Genomic DNA, 20,971 nt, shown 5'->3' with positions numbered 1-20,971 from the left:
TAGTCAGGAGTTATCCAGTATTAGGTGCACCAAAGAATGTCATCAAGCTAAGAAAGGGTTCATAGCTGTTCTGTAGAAAATGTTTTAGACATGTGCATGTTGTTTCTCCTTCAATAACAAAAGGAATAGTAGTGCTTATTCTTTGAAAAACACTAAATTTGATGGGAGGATTCCTGCAGTAAGTATAACCACTGGCAATCGCTCGGGTAGTATTCCAACCCATCGTTCTTTTGCCCACCTTGACACCTATATTAGACCCAGGTGTATGCAAATCATTCTTGACACATGCTCCAACAGGAACAGTCCAGCCAGAACTGCCAGGTCAGACCTTCTCCGGATTGGAATAATAGAAATCCGAGACCCACTTTGCCCTGACTGGGACTCTTCAGCCAGGTGTAGCTTGGTGCCAGTGGTACAGTAAGCTAGGGACTCAGGTCTGGCCATGCTCTTAACCACTTAGGGCGGTATATTAAACACACAAAAGGTGATGTGAGGATGCTTGCAATACATCTGATTACTGGCGTTTGCTCGGGGTAGCATTTCCACCCATCATTCTTTTGCCCACCCCGCCACCTCAGATTAGATCCAGCTACATGCAAATCAGTCTTAAGAATGTTTCAGTTGGAGCAGTCCAGCCCAAACTGCAAAGCCAGCTCCACTATGAACCAGAACCCAAGCAGACAAAGACCAGTTTTGCCCTGATTGGGGCTTTGGAGCCAGGTGGAGCTTGGTCCTAGTGGCACAGTGAGCAATGGACCCAAGTCTGGTCATATCTTCGGCAAACTAGGGCTGTATATCAAACACTCAAAAGGTGATGGGAGGATGCTTGCAATATGTCTAACTACTATCAATCACTCTGGGTAGCATTCCAACCCATCACTCTTTTTTCCAAAACTAATTTGCATAGAGCTGGGTCTAATCTGAGGTGGTATACGGGGCAAAAGAACAATGGGTTGGAATAATATCCGAGCGATTGCCAGTCATTACACTGATTGCAAGAATCCTCCCACCACATTTTGTGTGTTTGGTTTACTCTTTTGAAACATTTGGGGAAGACTGCAGACACCCCACAATAGCAGCATGTTGGACCTGGCCCTCTCTGCAGGGTCACCCCAGACTTTTCTTTTTTACCCTCCCCTTTTTGCTGAATTCTCTTTGTGCTGGCATTATGACCCTGTGCAGTGTACCACTGATAACCAGTGCTAATGGGCTTGTGATCACTCCTCTAAACATGGTAGAATTGGCTAACACCCAATTGGCCTACCTAATTTACTTGTGAGTCCCTAGTAAAGTGGTGCGAAATGTACCTTGGGTCTGTAAATGAAATGCTACTAGTAGGCCTGCAGCACTTGTTGTACCACCCACTTAAGTAGCCTTGTAAATATGCCATTGAACCATGTGTGTACAGTTTTAATCTGTCATTGTGACCTGGATTTATAAACCTTTTGCAAGACCCAGACCTTCCTTTTTCATACATATACGTCTCTTTAGGGTTGACCCAGGACAGCCCAGAGAGCAGGGTGCAGTATACTTAAAAATTAGGACATGTACATTTTAATTTTACATGTCCTGGTAGCAAAAAACTCTGCAAGACCAATCTCTCCGATGGGCTAACATTAGAGTTACCTTATTACATCTAATGGGTGAACATTTCCAAATGGGAGCAGGTACCCAGTTCATGTTTGGTGTCATCAGAATTGTAATGACAAAACCTCTCTCCTGATAACGTCAGATTTTAAATTACAATTTTGAAATTGACACTTTTAGAAAGGAGGGACGAGCTGGACCAGACTCTCTTACATGTGAATAGGCTTTGTCTTGCCTCCATAGAAAGGATTGCATACCCCCTGTAGTTAATCTGGAACCAGGGCCACGAAGGCAGGCACCTGGGCACTTCAACAGTATGTCTCTAGAAGCTTCTCCCCACTTCAAAGGCACAACTGGGTATACGTATCGGACCTATGGATACACTGCCAGGAATAAGGACTGGTGTGCTGCTGAAAGAACTTCCACTCTTCTGGACTGCTGGCTTGCGGGACTAAAGCCTTGCTGAACTGCTGCCTTGCTGTGCTGAACTGCTGCCTGCTGCCCTCTTGCCTGGGTGAGAAGGACTACACTTGCCCTTCATCTGTTTAACCCATGACTCCAATGCGACTCCAAGGGCAAGTAGGCCTGCCTCCTGTCTAGATCCTCAGAGACAGAAGGCTCCAACAACCTTGAACCCAACACCTGGACTCTGTTGTCTGTGAGTCCTATGCTGCCAAGTGGTGCTACACCAGTCCTAGACCCTTGGAAGTGGGCTTAAAGGTGCTCTGTGTGCCCATCCGTGTATCCAACATAACCGAAGCATCTCCTCTGAGGGAAACCCCCCAGCATTGCCTCTTTTGCGAGGCTTCTTCTGACGCAAAAGGCTCCACATCAACCTCACGGTCACATCTAAACCCCTGCATGTGCAAAGCTTTCCAGATGCAGGGCCGCGCATCTCTCATCGACGAGAGACTTGAAGATTACTCGTGTTCTCACATTGCAGCCTCACAGCGCAGCAGAACTGACTCATCTCCTCGACTGCAGAACGCCTCCCCAACACCATACTTAGCACCACAACCCCTTATTAATGAGATCCTTGACCATGACACAGGACCTCACATCGCTGGTCCCCATTTCCTCAGAAATGTACATATCTCCTCAGCTGCATTTTGCATCCTCAGCATAGGACCTTGCAACACTTCGTAATCAGGATCTAGGGTACTTTATTCAGCAGGCAAAACTGAATACTGTAGCGGGCCCATGCTACACTGTGGTCAGCCTGAACTTGGGGCTTTTTTCTGGTCCGGCGCAACCAGATATCCACAATTGGCACTTTGTACTTTTAGGCGCTAGTCTCACTGAAATATTTAAACCTGCATATCTCCAGTTCTACTGACTGAATTTCTGTCATTTTGGGCTGGTTTTATTTACTAATAATTACTATCTTTTCTAAACGGGTGTGGGCTTCTTTTTGTTGTGTGTTTGAACTGTGTTAATGTTTAAAATGTTGCACAAATACTTTATACATTGCCTCTGAGTTAGACCTAATTGTTCTGTGCCAAGCTACCCTAGGGAGGGTTGAGCACAGGTTAATTTTGGGTTTGCTTGTGACTTCACCCTGACAAGGATTGTGGTTTCTGCTTGTGTACGGTTGCACCCCCTCAATCAATAACCTAATTTCATGCACAGCATAAGGGAGGGAATTAAGTATATTGCATATGTTTTTGCGGGGAAGGGTGCGTAGTTCAGAAGATCAGTAGATGCAGGGCACTTGTCAGAGGTGGGGCATTGACCACATTGTGCATGGCTGCATTTCAATTTTGAGTTTGATTGATAATAGATTCTCCCTCTAGTTTTTCTTCATAACATTATTTATCTGTGGGGAGCCTCACTGTTGCATTACTTTAACATATTTATAGATATGAATTTCACAGACTTTCTTAAAAATGAACAGAATCTAAGAAAGTGCATTGTTCACAGACCCAACTTCTAGACTTAGGTTTTTTCCCTACATGCCTGGAAAGAGAATACAAAATTTCAACATAAGGTCCTAAACGTTAAGCTTTTCTGATTAAACATTTGTTTCATTGGGCCATTGTGAAAATTCCAGTAGCATATGGGTGTTTGATCTTTGTAATATGTTGTCCAATGGAAAAGACAAGGAAATGCTCACTAATTAAAAATGCCAACTGGAACTAAAAAGACCATACGCCATAAGTAGCCCTCTGAAGATGTAACGGAACTAATTGGCATTATCCCAATTGCAGTTTATTAGATGGCAGCAACTGGATACAGTAAAATGAAGCTCAAATTAATCAACCGGATCTCCTACGCGTACAACAACTCACTGGTTGTATTCCACTTCTAGAAATTCTGTGTTTGTATTTAGGAAAAGGTAAAAAGAGTTCTTTATGAACCTTGTCTCTCCATTAAACAACTTTTCTGACCACTTTGTGCTTTCAAGGTTGGCTCCTTTTTTGTATTCATGGAGTGCTAGCTGGTCATCAGAATACTGCAATGTACAAAGGCACAGAACCTTTTAACTAAACCTGAAGACTTGTGAGCGCTGATGATGTCACTTTGCATTATTGCGCTGGAAATTTGTAATAGTGTGCATCCTTTCGAGTTATTACAACAAAGTACTTAGATGTAATGACTAGTTGGTGGGCTGCGGTATTTTGATTATATTAAATGCAGTCCATTGAGTTAATTGTTGTGTGCTAAACACACATAATGATAGACTATTTAAGATTATTACATTTGTATTTCCTTTTGCAGGGCTACAGAGCTGAAATGGACAGTCCAGATATGATCGAGTTCATGCCTCCTGCCCTGAGAAACACCAAGGCCATTCTCTTTGGAAACATGCCTGAGATATACGATTTCCATAACAAGTAGGCGAATGGCTAATTCCAACAATAGGTTCTTGATTTGACTTGAAACAAATATATGCAAATACATTTACCCGCATACAACATATGTACCTTTTAGTTGCATGCGTTTGCATATATTTGTTTGCGTTTCGATACTAATTTACACTATTATTTATACATATGCTTTTGCACACATAGTTTGTTTACGTACTCTTGGTTTAGTGGTATATAACAATTTTTCGTTTTCTCTTGTTTCCTCGCAGAATATTTTTACAAAATCTTGAAAGCTGTCTTGGTTCTCCAGATCGAGTAGGGGCTTGTTTTCTAGAACGGGTATGTAATTAGGCTATAAAAATACTAATTGTGTTTGTCTGCACATGTTTCATTGTTTTTATGTTTTTTTCAAAATATTCTGGCAAAATCCGCTTTCATAGAAAAATATTTTGTTGACTGTTAAGAACCACCAGGCTGCTTCACCTTACCATCACAGCCAGATGTCTGGTTTTTAGCTTCTCTAGCTTTATGGGCCATGTTTATTGCCTTGCTGTGGCTGGTTAGTACTTTTTAGTCAGGACAATTATACCTCCCTGGTGGAGACTACCAATTCAGAGACAAGCTCACCTCTTAGTAGCATAGGATAATTTCATGAAAAGAGAGCTACTGTATATTAATTACCTAGTGCGGAAAGACATTGCTCCAACGATCAGGGACGAATACATTTTCACAAACCAGGCCCAATCTCATTACCCATAAACTAAATAAACACCTCTAATAAAGACAGACTTGTTAGTATATTTATAATGTTTATCTATGTGAACAATTCTCATTTACTACCAAAATACAGAGCAAATCATAGATCATCACAGAGAAAACAATTTCAGGTAAATAATTACAAAGAATCCATCTCAAATCAGGAATGCAATGAAGGAGTGGACAGGCGAAGAGATTAAAAAGGTTCAAAGCTGCATTTTACAACTGTTTATGCAAATTCAGTTTTCTGTCTATACTAACCCAATTAAAATGGAAAACTACTCTCTGGCCATGAGAGAAGTAAGGCCCTTCAGGAAGAAATGATGAGGCAAAGACTAAGTTTGGAATCAGCAGACAGGAACAGCCTGGTAAAGACAGCAAACAGACAACAGCAACACTCTCCCAACAATCTGCAGGTCTGCCTACAACCCCTCCCACCAGGCACTTCAAGTATACCCTAACTCCAAATGTCTAACCTACATGTGTATCTAAGTAAAAGTCTATTCTACATTTGATTGGTCAATGTACGCATCTCACTAAGGGGCACATTAGGATATCCGCCCGCCATCCCGTCGTAAAAAGGGACCACCCGCCATAAGGGTGGGGGTCCCGGGTGTGCCATTAGGATGGGCCCGCCACAGTGGCGGGCGCATCCTGCATCCCTAACATTGTGGCTGGCGGTGCACTTAGCACCGCACGCCACAATGCCAGGGAGGCATGTTGTGCACTTCCATGCACAACATGGCAGGCCCCGCACGGCGCCTGTCATGTTGTGCATGGAACTGAATGGGAGTACCATAGGTCCCCCCATATGCACCCCCACCCCCCGCCCCCGGAGTCCCTGGGGGCCCGCAACGGGCCCTCCAAGCAGACTCTGCATGCCTTTCTGTGGCGGCAATGCCACCATGAAAGGCATCTGTAAACCCACATTGTAATACCGCCACCATATAGAACCTTTTTCACCCCGTCGACATGTCGACTGGGCGGAAAAGCGGCAGACGGTCTTTCCGTCCGCCGTGGACTCCCCAGCCATCATAATATGGCGGGGGTCATTTCTGCATGGATGGCGAGCGGATCACCCCCGCAGAGCCGGCGGGGGCGATCCGCCCGCCATCCTAATGGGGCCCTAAATTTCTTATTGTTCTGTTTATCCATCACGTCAGCAGCTTCCATCCCAGGAAATACAAATTTACGCCTCGGCTAGCCTTCCACTTCCTTCTCTCTGGTTATGTTCAAACTTTATATAATTTTCCTCATCTGCGCCTTTCGAAAGGTTGCATCCCTTCACTCGCCGACAAACTTTTGGCAGGCACTCAGGACTTCCTGAAGGACAACTTTTGTGCACATTCCTTCTAATTCTTCAATTTTCTCTCGCATGTGTTAACCCTCAATTCATGTTCTCTATGAAAAATAAAACACAAGCATTATTATTCACTTTTAATGTTTTTTCATTTACGTACCCTCCCAATGCTGTATCTATCAATGCAAACCCATGTTAAATATTATTTCCTAGTAAACATTAATAATATTAATAAAAGCAGCATCAATCTTTTTATTTTCATTAGTCAAAAAGGATTTATGGCCTAGTAGTTTTGCGGCCTACTTCAGTACTTTTAGTATGCGCTTGCGCAATAGCCTTTTTTTCCCATATGCAACCATTTTTCCCACAGTAGTTTTTCACTGCACACTGTCAGTAAATGTTACTGAGGTTTCAACCCGAGCAGGTTTTTTTTCACGAAAACCCTGCTCCATCATAGCATCAAATAAATGCAAATGCAATTGTTCTAGCGATCTTTGGAATTCTGAAGTCTGGGATGTGGAATATGGCAGGGTATAATGTGCCTGCTTTCCTGGTGCAAGTAGCTGGCACTATATGCAGATGGTTTGACTGAAATTGGCAATGGAGAACATAAGAGGAGAAATTCAGTGGTCACAGCTGGAGTGTAATGCTATTCTGGATAGAAAATTGTCAATATGCCTCATTTCTGCCTACATGTTTAGGTCTCGCCTGGAAATAGCATCCGAAGGATGCGTCCAGGCTGGAGACTTATAGCTAGCTGACACGGGGGAATGAGGGACAAGAAACTGTCACGAGCTTATCCTTGGCTGGATTGAGCTGCGTGCACGAGCTTTCTGCCTTCAGCCTTCAGTTTCTTATACAATGTTTCTTTTTCTTTGTGTGAGCTTGCCTTAACCGACAATGTTTCTTTCTTGGTGTGATCGTGGTTTCACTTTCGTTTCCCGTGTTAGACCGTTTTGTTTCTCGTCTCAGACTAGAGTGTGTTTGTTCTGAACACGAAATATGGGGCACAAGGCACACATTCACTTGACACGAAGCAATCAAACAGCAAAGAGCACATTTTAAATACAGCCGTCCGACTGCGTGCAATCAAACAGCACAGAGCACATTTTAAATACAGGGTCACTTTTCAACACGAAATAAATAGAATATCATGTGTCTTTAACGCATGCCTGCCTGCCTCAGGGATCACGCCAGCAACTCCCCGGGCGGCGGCGCCACACCTCCAACTCCCGGCGCAGCCCAGGCAGCAAAGCAACAGAGGCTGTCCCGGTGTGTGCATGAATGGCGGTGGCAGTCTTCAGGGCGTCGGGGCAGCTCCTAGACCAAGCCTGCCTCAGCTCGAGCCGCCCGTCTCAGCACACGCGCCCCAGCGCCTGCTCGCACATCCGGCCATCGACACTCAAAACAGGGGGGGTGATCCTCCGCAATGTTCGACCACCCTAACCCACACACCAGGCGATCACTCCGCTACCCCAGCCAGGGCCATCCTCACCGCTATTTCGCCATCAGCCGGGATCCTGTCTCCGCAATCTCTCGGCAGGGCAGGGCGCCCCCGGGTGCGCAGCCCTCACGCCGCGAGTCGGCTCACCAGCGCAGGCAGGATTGTAGGGACACCCAGGTCTGACCGGCGACTTCCGGTCTCGGCTTCCGGCACCAGTGATGATCTCGTGCTTGCCCTCTGCCTCCCGCTACTATCTCTGCTGCCACTGCTGATACCGTGATCCTCAGAGCCCCAGGGATTTTCTGCGATGCCTCTTGCAGTACGCGGTTAGTGGGTGAGCTCCGTACCTCAGGTTCCTTGGTAGCAGCTCGCGGCCGCCTCTCGCCTCTCACCGCTGCCGCATGCATGCACACGCATTTACACTTACACGCAGGCACCCAGACAGGCAACCCCCCACAGTCACACACACACACACACGCATACACACAGACTCCAAGACACAGACACACACACACACACGCACGCACGCTCACACACATGCACAGCCCGTCGCCGCACGCGCGCGCGCGCGCACACACACACGCCCCTCCCCAACAAGGCGAAGCCCAACTCACCGGCTTCCTCGGCTCTCACCGGCAGCAGGACTCTTCCTTCCTTCTTCGGCACCGGGGCGCAGGGTAGGCTCCTGCCTGCTCCGGTGCTCAAAACAATCGCGGGCTTCCTCGGCTCTCACCGGCAGCAGGACTCTTCCTTCCTTCTTCGGCACCGGGGCGCAGGGTAGGCTCCTGCCTGCTCCGGTGCTCAAAACAATCGCGGGCTTCCTCGGCTCTCACCGGCAGCAGGACTCTTCCTTCCTTCTTCGGCACCGGGGCGCAGGGTAGGCTCCTGCCTGCTCCGGTGCTCAAAACAATCGCGGCTCTTCCGTGGGAGGAGTGGTAGGCTCCCGCCCTCCTACTTCCTGTTTCCGGTTGTCCCGCCCGGCCTGCCTGACTTCCTGGTCGCAGGCCGGCGGCGGACTGCAGCACGCGCCATGCTTGTTCCAAGGAGAGGCCGGCGGCTTGAGCAGGGGGATGGGCAGTTTGGTGTTTGCGTGGTATAGGGAGGTGAGAGCCCAGCAGGAGGACGACAACTTGGAGTTTGTTCTCATTTCATTATATTTAATTAGTGTTCTGTGTATTTGTCAGCCTTTTTAAGACTTTCCAGTGCGGACCTCCAGCGCTGTTACGATTCATTGGATGATGAACTTGAACGTTCTCCGCCTTAGTTCCTAAAAACAGCAGGGGCACGTTTTACTTTTCCTTTCACCTTGTTGAAGGTATTAGTTACAGAACGCATCCATCCATTCAGCAGGCAGGATGGTCTTTAGGGGAACCTCCAGCGCCCTTTATATAGAACAAAACTAGAAATTCCCGTTGGTGTATTTGGCTCATCTTTCGTCCCTCTTTTATCAGTGCCCCGTCTCACTCGCCTTCTCTTTTCTAGCGCCAGCCAGACAGCAGATGTCCGCCTGCTCGAGGTTTTTTGTTTGTTGCTGATTGTATCGCACGCTAATCTTTGAAAAGAAGTATGGTGACTCCTTGCAGCAGACAAATGCAGAGTGCAGAGTGACAGTAAGTGCAGAGTGCGTGCAGAGTGAGTGCAGAGTGCGTGCAGAGTGACAGTGAGTGCAGAGTGAGTGCCGAGTGAGTGCAGAGTGACAGTGAGTGCGGAGTGACAGTGAGTGCAGAGTGAGTGCAGAGTGACAGTGAGTGCGGAGTGACAGTGAGTGCGGAGTGACAGTGATTGCGGAGTGACAGTGAGTGCGGAGTGACAGTGAGTGCGGAGTGACAGTGAGTGCAGAGTGACAGTGAGTGCAGAGTGACAGTGAGTGCAGAGTGACAGTGAGTGCAGAGTGACAGTGAGTGCAGAGTGCGTGCAGAAACAGTGAGTGCAGAGTGCGTGCAGAGTGACAGTGAGTGCAGAGTGCGTGCAGAGTGACAGTGAGTGCAGAGTGACAGTGAGTGCAGAGTGAGTGCAGAGTGCAGGGTGAGTGCAGAGTGACAGTGAGTGCAGAGTGACAGTGAGTGCAGAGTGACAGTGAGTGCAGAGTGACAGTGAGTGCAGAGTGAGTGCGGAGTGACAGTGAGTGCGGAGTGACAGTGAGTGCGGAGTGACAGTGAGTGCAGAGTGAGTGCAGAGTGACAGTGAGTGCGGAGTGACAGTGAGTGCAGAGTGAGTGCAGAGTGAGTGCAGAGTGACAGTGAGTGCGGAGTGACAGTGAGTGCAGAGTGACAGTGAGTGCAGAGTGACAGTGAGTGCAGAGTGACAGTGAGTGCAGAGTGACAGTGAGTGCGGAGTGACAGTGAGTGCAGAGTGCGTGCAGAAACAGTGAGTGCAGAGTGCGTGCAGAGTGACAGTGAGTGCAGAGTGCGTGCAGAGTGACAGTGAGTGCAGAGTGCGTGCAGAGTGACAGTGCGTGCAGGGTGAGTGCAGAGTGCAGGGTGAGTGCAGAGTGACAGTGAGTGCGGAGTGACAGTGAGTGCGGAGTGACAGTGAGTGCGGAGTGACAGTGAGTGCAGAGTGACAGTGAGTGCAGAGTGACAGTGAGTGCAGAGTGACAGTGAGTGCAGAGTGACAGTGAGTGCAGAGTGACAGTGAGTGCAGAGTGTGTGCAGAGTGACAGTGAGTGCAGAGTGCGTGCAAAGTGACAGTGAGTGCAGAGTGCGTGCACAGTGACAGTGAGTGCAGAGTGACAGTGAGTACAGTCACTCAGCACCACCACATTATCACTCAGAACCACCACAGCACCACTCAGCACCACCACAGCATCACTCAGCATCACTCAGCACCACCACAGCACCACCACAGCACCACCATAGCACCACTCAGCACCACCACAGCATCACCACAGCCCCATTCAGCACACCCACAGCATCACTCAGCACCACCACAGCACAAATATGTTCTCTCAATGTTTCGAGCTTTATTACAAATGTCACAAAAAGATGTTAATATTTCACTTCTGTTCTTGGATTTCGTTACAATAAAATACACTGAACATAATCTTCACAAAAGTTATTTACAAAAGTTTAAGCTATTGCCATTATAAATTACAATCACTTTTATTAAGTATTAAAAAAAATTAAAAGCCATTGTTATTTGTAATATCAATACATCTAAGTCACGTAAATACAAATGTTGCATTACAAATGCTATAGGTGTCACATTTGCGAAAGTTATAACTATTGGCATTGTAAATGACAAAGCTATTAATTTAGCTATTTTCAAAACCAACACATAAATGAACATTTGGTGAATTACCATTAACATATTTGACTTTTTTACTAAGATATTATTGTATTCTTTTATGCAAACAAAATTTAGATACTGCATAAATAAGTTTAATAAAACATATTTTATATGTAGCTTTTTATGTAAAAAAAAACTATAGCACAAAGCAAAAAACAATTGCCATTTACAATGCTAATAGCTCAAACTTAAATAATGCGAGACCTATTGCATTGCAAATGCTTGTTTTTAAGTAGCAACAATCTTTTTTAGAAACCACATTGTCTATCATGGTAACCTAATTAGTTACAAACGAATGCCTTCTAGTTCTGCCAATAACAGACTCCTACATCTTGGTCTAACCTCTGATACAAACTGGCCACCCAAATAGGAGAGAAACCTACATTGTTGCAATAGAACCAGTCATTCAGAAACAAATGTAGAATTTACAAAGTCAAACCACCGATTTGGGTATTGAATCCCAATTTGAGAGGTTTTAAAGCAACAAAAAGTTGTAAGGATAATTTACTAAATGTTAGAAGCTACAGTATAATTATTATTCATCTTTTAAAAAAGAATCTATTTCTGATATATCTACGTAACCTTTCTGGGTAGGAGAACCATGCAAAAACACCTGTCAAGGAGTAGGTAAGAAGAGTAAGGGAGCACAGGAAAAGAGAAATATGAATGAATAGGAGGAATTTGGTGAAGACAAGGAGGCAGTGGATTCGTGAATTCACAGTGAAAGAAAAAACTATGCAGAGGCAGCATATGAAGGCAAGGGGGAATACAAGGAGTGTGTACTAGTTCCGTTTCGTGCTCCAGTGTTGGTTGAAGCAGGAAGCAGCAGGAGTCCAAACATGACTTGGGAAGGTAGCAAGGTAAGTAAAAAAATGTGTTAAAAGTGGTGGAAGGATGTGTAAGTGTGCATGTCTGTGAGGGAGGGTGTGCGTATGTGAGAGCATGTCAGTGTGTGTGTGTGAGAGAGAGTCAGTGAAGGAGTGAGAGAGAGTGAGTGAGAATTAGTCTTCGGAAGAGAGTGAGTGAGAATAAATGTTAGTGAGCAGGGAGTGTAACGGCGCTATTGAGTGTGAGAATGAGCGAGTCAGGGAGAGATGGAGTAAGTCAAAGGCTGAATGCGTCTGAGGGAGTCACAAAGAGTGAGAATCAATGATACTAAATTAGTCAAAGTGAGTCGGAGTAAGTGAGATTGAGTGGAACCAAGCAAGAATGAGTGAGACTAGTTGAGCCAGAGTGAGATTGAATAAGAATGAGTGGAACTGAGTGAGACTGCGTGAAAATGGGTGAGAATAAGTCAGACTGGGTGAAAATGAGTGAGACTAGATGAGCCAGGGGGATTTGAGTGTGAATTAGTGATACTGAATGAGAGTGAGTGAAACTAAGTGATAATGAGCGTGACTGAGTAAATTAGTCAGACTGTGACTGAGTGATGCTGAGTGAGTCAGAGAAACACAGCTTGAAACTGACTCAGCCAGAGTGATATTGAGTGAATCCGAATGAATGTGACAGAGTGAGAATGAGTGAACTGAAATGAGTGAGGCTGAGTGAATCAGCATAAAACTGAGTGAGTCTTAGGTAGACTGTGTGAGTCAACATTGAGACTAAGTAATTCAGAATGAGTGGGTCAGAGTGCGAATGAGTGAGACTGTTAGTGAGACTGAGTAAATAAGAGTGAGTAAAAATGCCAGTGTGATTGAGGCTAAGAGAATGTGTGAGAGAGTAAAACTGAGTGCAAGTGAGTGTGAGAAATCTCTCTCCTAATACTCAGAGAAGTCACGCTCACATGAGTGTGAGCCAAGGGTTACACTACTCCACTTTTAAAGATCACTACACGCCACTAGGCCAAACTTTTGTAACCAATTTCCTTTAGCGCATAGTGGACACTAAGTTAACCAACACTATTTCTGTTCTGTTTGAATTTAATTTTAAGGGACTAATGCACATGGACCTGTCTATTCCAAAAAGTTTGTTCTAAAAAATATTCTTTCTTCTCGGGTGGAAGGAACATTTTTAACAATATGCTCCGAATCATCAGCATGTTTAAAAAATAACAAGTATTCCAAAACGTAAGCAGTGCTGTCTGGGTGTGAAGATCTATATTTAAATAGTGTGGCAACACAGTTGTTCCCTGAGGGACACCACAGACTTACGGCTTCCGCGTAGAGAAGTAATTACCAAGTTGTAAGGCCTGTGGTCTCCCTGCAAGAACAAAGCGGAACCAGGTAAATGTGGTCTCTTTACTCCACACTTGTCCAATCTACAATGCACAGTGTAGGATTGACAGTGTTGAAAACCACAGATAAATCTGATATAGGAAAGTCTCTGCCATCATCTGTACATTGTCCATAATTGCTGTCGTGACAGATTCAGTGTTCTGGAGAGACTAAAATCCAGTTCAGTACTCGTTTAGGAAAATAATGTTTTCTGCAAAGGGCAGTGTTAGAAATGGAATTTCTGGTCGGCTAGGGCATGTGCCAAAGAGTGGAAACCACCACTCTAGTCAGGATAAGGGAGTACACTCCTAAAATAACCCCTGCTCACCCCCTTGGTAGCTTGGAATGAGCAGTCAGGCTTATCTTAGAGGCAGTGTGTAAAGCATTTGCACATAAACAACAGTAATACAGTGTAAGCACTACAAAAGGATACCACACCAGTTTAGAAAAATATCTAATATTTTTATATACTTAAAGAGAAGACCAAAAACGATACAAATCTGCAATACAGTACTTAAAAATCTTCAGTTATCAAAATATGCTTGAAAAACAGTTCCTTGATGTCGATAGCTCCGTCCGAGAATATCGCGGCGTCGTGAACAAACAAATCCAAACCGTTCTGGCTGACCGCAGCGTTGCGGGCCAGCTGCGGTGTCAGGGATACCCACAAACAGTATCTTTTAGAAATGCAGGGCGTCAGCGACTTCTTTTTGAGCTTCCGAAAGCACAGCGTCCGCAGGCGTCAGTTCCGGAGGTCGGTGCAGGAGTCGTCTGTCCCTTGAAGTCACACGTGTTGTAGATCGTACTCCTCTCTGATGAAGTCAGGAGCGCTGGTGTTGGCAGGCGTCGAGTGCTGCAGTGTCAAGTGCAGCGGTGCGGTGTGCGGTGCCCTCAGATCGCAGTGTGAGCAGCGGCTCAGTGGCAGAATCAGATAGCGTTGTCGGTAAGACCAGGGTCACAGTGCGAAGTGAATGCAGTGCTCGTGGCCGTGCTAGGAGGTCGCAGTGCAAGCAGTGGCGTTGTTGCTGAAGCGCTGTCGCCATCTGACGAACTGTAGTCTATGTCGCCGGTGTCGGTAGGCCAAGGCTGCGGTGCGGGATGAGGGCAATGCGTTGTGTAACTTTACGAGCTGTGCCCTAGAACAATGGTACAAGTAGCGGCATAAATTTCAGTGTCGTCGTTGGGGATACCAAGGCGTCGTCATGAAGCGAGGCGGTGCGGAGTGCGGTGCCCACAGGTTTCCATGGTGGCGTCAGAAGGCGTCGTCGGTGAGACCAGGGTCACTGTTCGGCGTTGCGGTGGTGCCCTCTGCGGTGCCTTCAGGACACGAAGTCAGCAGCAGGTTGTAGATGGCGTTGGGTTGCTTTTCTTCTGTTGCAGCACAAAAAACAAAGTCTCCTGGGCTGAGGGCAGAATAGCTTGAAGTCTTTGCCGTTCCTGAGACTTCCTGAACAGGGGGCAAGCTCTACCTCAAGCCCTTGGAGAAACTCGCAAAAGTGGATTGCAGAAAGTTCAGTCCAATCCTTTCACTACACAAGACAGAAGCAGCCACTGCAGGCCAACACAGCAAAGCACACAGCAATGTGGTAGTTCCTCCACACAGCTTCTCCAGCTCTTCTTCTTGACAGTATTCTTGGTCCAAAAGAGTTCTAAAGTTCGGGGGTCTGTGCCCCAATATGTATATCCCAAAATCCTTTCATCTCTTAGGCAGAGAGTGTCTTTGCCCAGCCAGAACCAGTTCGGCCTTCACTGGTGTGACTTCCTGGCAGGAGGTGAAGACGGCATTGTCAGAAACAGACCAGGCCCTTTGAGGAGCGAGGAAATCTCCTCCCCCTTCCCCCAATTGCAGCCCAGGTCTATTCAGCCCTTTCCTGAACCACCTAGACTATCTAGAGCTACTCATGCTCCCCAGCCTTCTGTCATCCAAAACCCAGACAGGCAATTCACATTCCAGCAGAAGCACACGGAATGACTGAGCAAGAAAACACCTACTTTCTAAAAGTGGTATTTTCAAACACATAATTTAAAAAACACCTTCACTTATAATGCTTATTTAGATTCTGAGTTCAGGCATACTAAACTTTATTTTCCTACCTGGTTCACAGGGCCAGTTATGTTTATAAGATGTTATAAACAAACTTCCCTTACTGTCTTATGGGGAACAGGTAGCCTTGCAATAGTAAAAAACGAAATTGGCAGTAATTCACTATCAGGACATGCCACACACACCAGGGCATGTCCTACCTTTCACATACATTGCACCCTGCCCACAGGGCTAACTGGGGCCTACCTTAGGGGTGGCGGACATGTCAGAAAAGGGAAGATTAGGGCCTGGCACGTGGGTGCACTTGCCAAGTCGACGTAGCAGTGCCAGACTGCTCACAGGCTCTGAATTGGCAGGCCAGAGCCACATTTACGGGCTGTTTGGGTGGGTGCCACAATCCATGGCTGCAGCCCATCAACATTATTGGATCTACAGGCCCTGGTACCTGCATTGCAATTTACTATGGACTGCACATAAATCAAATAGGCCACTCATGGAAACACTTATACATATCACATTGTACCACAGGAGCACTTGCACTTTGCCCCTGATCAGCAGTGAGATAGGAGCGCAGAAAGACTAAGCCAGCACAAACTGGGAGGTCAGAAAGCAAAAACTCAGGGGAAACATGCCAAAAGATGCCAAGTCTACTAGGCAGGAATAGAGTTCTCACTTCTTGTCCAAAGAATTTATACAAATATGGTAGGTTTGAAAGCCTCCTACGGTTTGCCATATCAGACGGATTTCCCAGAGTTTTTTTTTCATTTATCACTTGAGATCTGCACATATCCATCAAATGTTTGCTCAGGGACAGTTGCAAAGCAACTGTACCTGAAGCAGTTACATATCTGTTCCTACATTACGATTTTCTCATCATCCTAGCTGCAAGACTGTTGGAACCTAATGCTGTCAGGTCACCTAGAGTAGCCTGGCCTAGGGTAAAGCAATATCAACAGAGGCACATGTGTAAAGGTTGCAAACCACCCAGCAATAACTCAAAGTAATTCCACTAAAAAATGACGCTACACCAGTCTTTGTGGAAAAATCCGAATTGTTTTATAAAAATATTTTGTCTATTCTTCAGTCGTTTTACATCTAAATACACTGTACAAAGTTTATCAGTTCTTTCCACATATATCTTATAACATCAGAAGAATTCAGTTCAGTGGAAATTAGTCTTCTACAGTGTTAGGTTTCCCACCCAAGTGGAGGTTCTCTAAATACATCACAAGAACAATCACAACTTTGACACTTCCTCCACTTTAGTTTATCACTTTAGAAATATCCATGTCTTAAAACCCTGGAATATGATCTGTCCGCCCACTGTGTGACACCTTCCTCTCAAGAGGTGAGTAACCCCAGGTTTACAATCACAAGTTTGCAGATGTATGGTCACTATAACTCTATTATCACTTGCTCATAGGTAAATAGGATGAAGACACAGACTCTTCTTCCCCTCCTCCTCTGTAAAAGAATCCCACAATATCCTTCAATAATCAAGTTTAGTATCTTTAATATCCCCGGTCACTTCTCCTGCCCTGAGGAAAATCTCTGATAAACTTGAATCTCTGTGACTGTTACCCAGGGATTCTTAACGGGCTCTCCTTCACCTTATCAGGGCGAGACATAGAGATCTTCAGAGCTCACAAGCGTATAGGGGGATTTCAACAGTTAGTCCCGGACTAGGGGTATAAAGCAACTCCTCCCCAGCTTACTGGCTGAATCCCCAGTCACTCTTTTACTCTTCCCCTGCTTTCCCACCTTACTTGGGATAAAAACAGAGGTTGCCGCTGACTCAACTCCTCAGTTTTCCCTCTTCTCCGCCGCACCTCACACGGAAATCGGCCCTCCGCCCGTGCTAGAAAAGGGCTGAGCCTGGACCGAAGTAACCAAGGTTTCAGTCACCCGTGAGCGCCACTCCGCTTTCCACGGGATCGGACTGCAGCGCAGGCGCGGGTGAACAGTGTACCTGCCAGGCGCCGCCTCACTTGCTCGGCTACGATCTGCTCACCGCTTCAGAGCCTGCGCATGGGAACAGTGCTACGCCGACTCCCCGCCTCTTCTGCAGCCGCGTCACTGAGCTTGCGCAGGGGATAGCGCTTACTTTCTTCCATACTACGCCGACTCCCCGCCTCTTCTGCAGCCGCGTCACTGAGCTTGCGCAGGGGATAGCGCTTACTTCCTTCTGACGCTCAGCCCAGCAATGCCTACGCCAGCTCACGCCTCCGATTCAGTGACTCCTCGGCGGCGTAGGGTGACGGATCTCGCCCTGGTCTTCACTCACGAGGTTCTGGTAGGGTGAGCTTATGATGGGGGATGAAGGGAGCAAATTCCCAGAAAGTATTTGGGAAACTGAGGGAGAGGGTCAAAGGGCTCAAGGGGCCAACCGCCACAGTTGCACCGGTACCCACAGAAGGTGAAGTCCGATGGGAGGGTTTGGTCAGGGGCTAAAGGGGGAACGTCTTCCTGAGAAGGTTGACTAATATTCAGGCAACTACTGCTCCAGTGCGTCCTCCTCCTCACACCACTGCCTCTCTCCTCCAACTCCCTGTACTACACAAAATGGCTTCCTGACCCCAGCCCTTATATAGACTGTCCTCACAGGGTCCAGTAGGGTCCAGAAGGTTCTGGAAGGCCTGATGTTAACCTATGGGGCACTCTAGGGGACTGACAGTTATGGCAGTTAGGAGCCACCATTTTGTTAGACTAAGTGAATTCCTGTCATGAGGGCACCTAGGTCTGAGGTGAAAAATCATGAAGGTAAAAGTGCACCTATCCCCCAGGCCAACACCATGAAAATTCTAGTGGACACAAAAATAATAAAGACATGAGGGGCAAAAAGGGGACAAAATAAATAATAAATTGGAGGGACTACGCAAAAGGCCAGACAGGTCTAACAAAGACGTAGTACTATTGCTAGGAAAATATGACCAGCAGATCATAGAAATTCAATTCCTACACAGACGCTACAGTACAGTGACTAAATAAGGTTATTTGTGTCACATTCAGGAGATTAAAGAAAGGGTGGGGAGTCTGGTTGTTATGTATTCTCCCATCCTCATTAATTGAGAGGCAAGGCAACTGTGGGTGTGGACTGCCATACATCAGTATGTCAGCTAAATATAGTCTAGTGTACAAGGAAATACTATGTAAGGAGAATAGCAAACAATGCTGTACAGTAAGATCTGAATTATCTAATGATGGTCTCTGAATTTTATAAATTAAGTTCACCATTTCTTACAGCTAGTTGCAGTAGTGCTTGCAGCTAGTTCTTATGGAAAATACATACTCGATACAGACAGATATCCACAGAACCATTTTTTGAAGAAACATATCAGTCAATAGAAAGAAGCATTTGAGGCCTTTACCTTTTCTACTTGACTACCAGATTGAAGGAATCATGCTGCTAAATGCTGCTGATGCTCAAGTGGTGAAGCAGGCGTGATTTCTGGATCTTCTCTAGATGCACATAAGGAGCCACCTAATACTCTAGCTTATCCCAGGTTTGTTATTCAGGATCAACCACAATGATCGCAGTTCCCTGAAACTGACAGCCTAACTGGCAGTTCTAAACACTTGATCACCCACACTAATCGGAGTAGTGAGCTGGGTACATTAACATATCATGCTACAGTACGTTGAAGTGGTTCTGTGGTGGAAGTTTGCTTCATTAATCAATGTGTGCACCTCCTTATTAAACATATTGAACACATTCCCCAGGTTTTGCAGCATCTCTGTTTCTATCATTGTTTTTTTATGCATGTCATTAAAGGGATATGTAGTGTGCATTATCTGTGCATACATAATGATTCCCTTCAGAACGTATCTTAGAATAGAATAGCTTTGGGATACAGGATTCTGGCACTTTGCTCATTACGCTTGCAGTTTTCTTGGGATGTCAATTTGCAGAGGTGTGGCAGTTCTGTCTTGAACAATGCTTTCCATTCCTTTGATTTGAAAACAGTCAATAGAGGTGGCCCTAACAAACTATACTTGCTTGTTAATTAAATAGTTTTAATAAAACAATCTAATGAGATGAGAAGTTTGGAGTAAGTTTGGAGTAAGTTTTATATTGTTCTATGGAAATATCCTATGTTCTAAAAGCTGCACTTGATTTTAGGCTCATTCCTGAATTAGGCGGAAGTGAAGATTATCAATAAGACATCTAGGTATTCCACCGCCGCCAGAACACCTGGGATGTGTAACTTTTTTTAGCCGGGAAATGAGCAATCCCAGCACTAAACCTACAACCTAATCAAGAATTTAGACTCAGTGGCTTGTGAGCCACATGATGGTTTTACATATGATATATGTATTGCTCTTTAGGACTATAGCATTTTTTTATAGCACACAGCAATATTTTAGTACTACAGCAAGTCCAAACAGAAAACATGTCTCACATTCTGTGCGGAAGGATTTCCATAAACAATCTTCTGTTAGGTCGAATTTGACTAAAACCTCTGAGATTAGCGTGCTGTTTTCATGGTCGATTTCATTTTTGCCTAAGACCATGCATTCCTTAGATTTGAGATACCTGACCTGAACAACGGCGTTTCTAGAGGCAATCCCTTTTATCACTTTACCCAAGAAAACAAGCAAAAATGCGGCGGGATTGGCTGGGTCAAATTTCACAGAACTCACTTGAACCTTCAGCCTTATGATTGTTTAAAAATAGATCTTAATCAAACTGCAATTACTAGTTTTCTTTAAAAGATATGTCAAATTCCATTGGAAGAGTCCTACATACCAGGCTGATATTTCCCTACAAATATTCATCTGTCAATTTTGTCACCGAATATTCACCTCCGTATTTGTGATGATTTATAATGAAATATTTCTTGGAGGGGTGCATTGTGCCCCTTGCCTAGCTGTGCATTTGCTCCCACTTCTACTGCAGTACCCACTGGGCCCTCCCACTCCCTCACCCCCACGGTAGAGGGGTTTAACATAATAGAAGATATACTTGTGCTTGCAGAGGACAGTTATTCCATCATGTCTGCTAGGCAAACGTGAGGTACTGGAGATAGCTGGGGTGAGTGAGGCAGGGACATACCATGTTCACTACAGGTGAAAGGGGCAAGAAGGGGATGGTAGTGAGCCTATGTGCTGCCCGGAAGTTGCTTGCCCTTCCACATGGACCAGTTATAGAACTCTGTTTAAATACTTCACCAGCAAACTCAGCTCCCTGAGCTTTGGATTAGTTTGGTAGATGCAGAACCCCTAAATCCCATAAACATTTGGGTGATTCAGGATTGACAAACAAAGTAATCCGTTGTCTATTCACAAAAGAAGTGCCTGTGGGTATAAAGACACTACAAGCCTTAAGTGCTCAAAAACTAAAATACAAAAAACAAACAAAAAGAAAGGGTTTATATAGAAGACAGAGTCCAGATGTAGGATAGAAGGCCATCACTCAGGTGACCTAAAGAGGAGCAGAAAGAATCCGTCAAGGATCATTGGTGTCCCATCATTACACATTACGTGCCCAGTGTCGTCATCTGTGATTCCAAACAACCTTACTTCGCCCTTCCT

General features: G+C 45.6%; 1 protein-coding gene across 3 annotated transcripts in view; it reads left to right on the top strand.

Annotated features, from left to right (window-relative positions):
- MCF2 (MCF.2 cell line derived transforming sequence) overlaps positions 1-20,971 on the top strand; it is an 870,271-nt gene that overhangs the window by 695,186 nt on the left and 154,114 nt on the right. For all 3 annotated transcript variants that reach the window (XM_086918640.1, XM_086918639.1, XM_086918641.1), the window contains 2 exons: positions 4,306-4,421; positions 4,664-4,733. In XM_086918640.1, the coding sequence (XP_086774766.1) occupies positions 4,306-4,421; positions 4,664-4,733 (186 nt within the window). The remainder of the gene's footprint in view (positions 1-4,305; positions 4,422-4,663; positions 4,734-20,971) is intronic.

Source organism: Lissotriton vulgaris, chromosome 4_1, assembly GCF_964263255.1.
Source record: "Lissotriton vulgaris chromosome 4_1, aLisVul1.2, whole genome shotgun sequence".
NCBI lineage: Eukaryota > Metazoa > Chordata > Amphibia > Caudata > Salamandridae > Lissotriton > Lissotriton vulgaris.
Note: the sequence above shows the minus strand (reverse complement) of the source record. Positions and strands in the feature narration are given on the sequence as shown.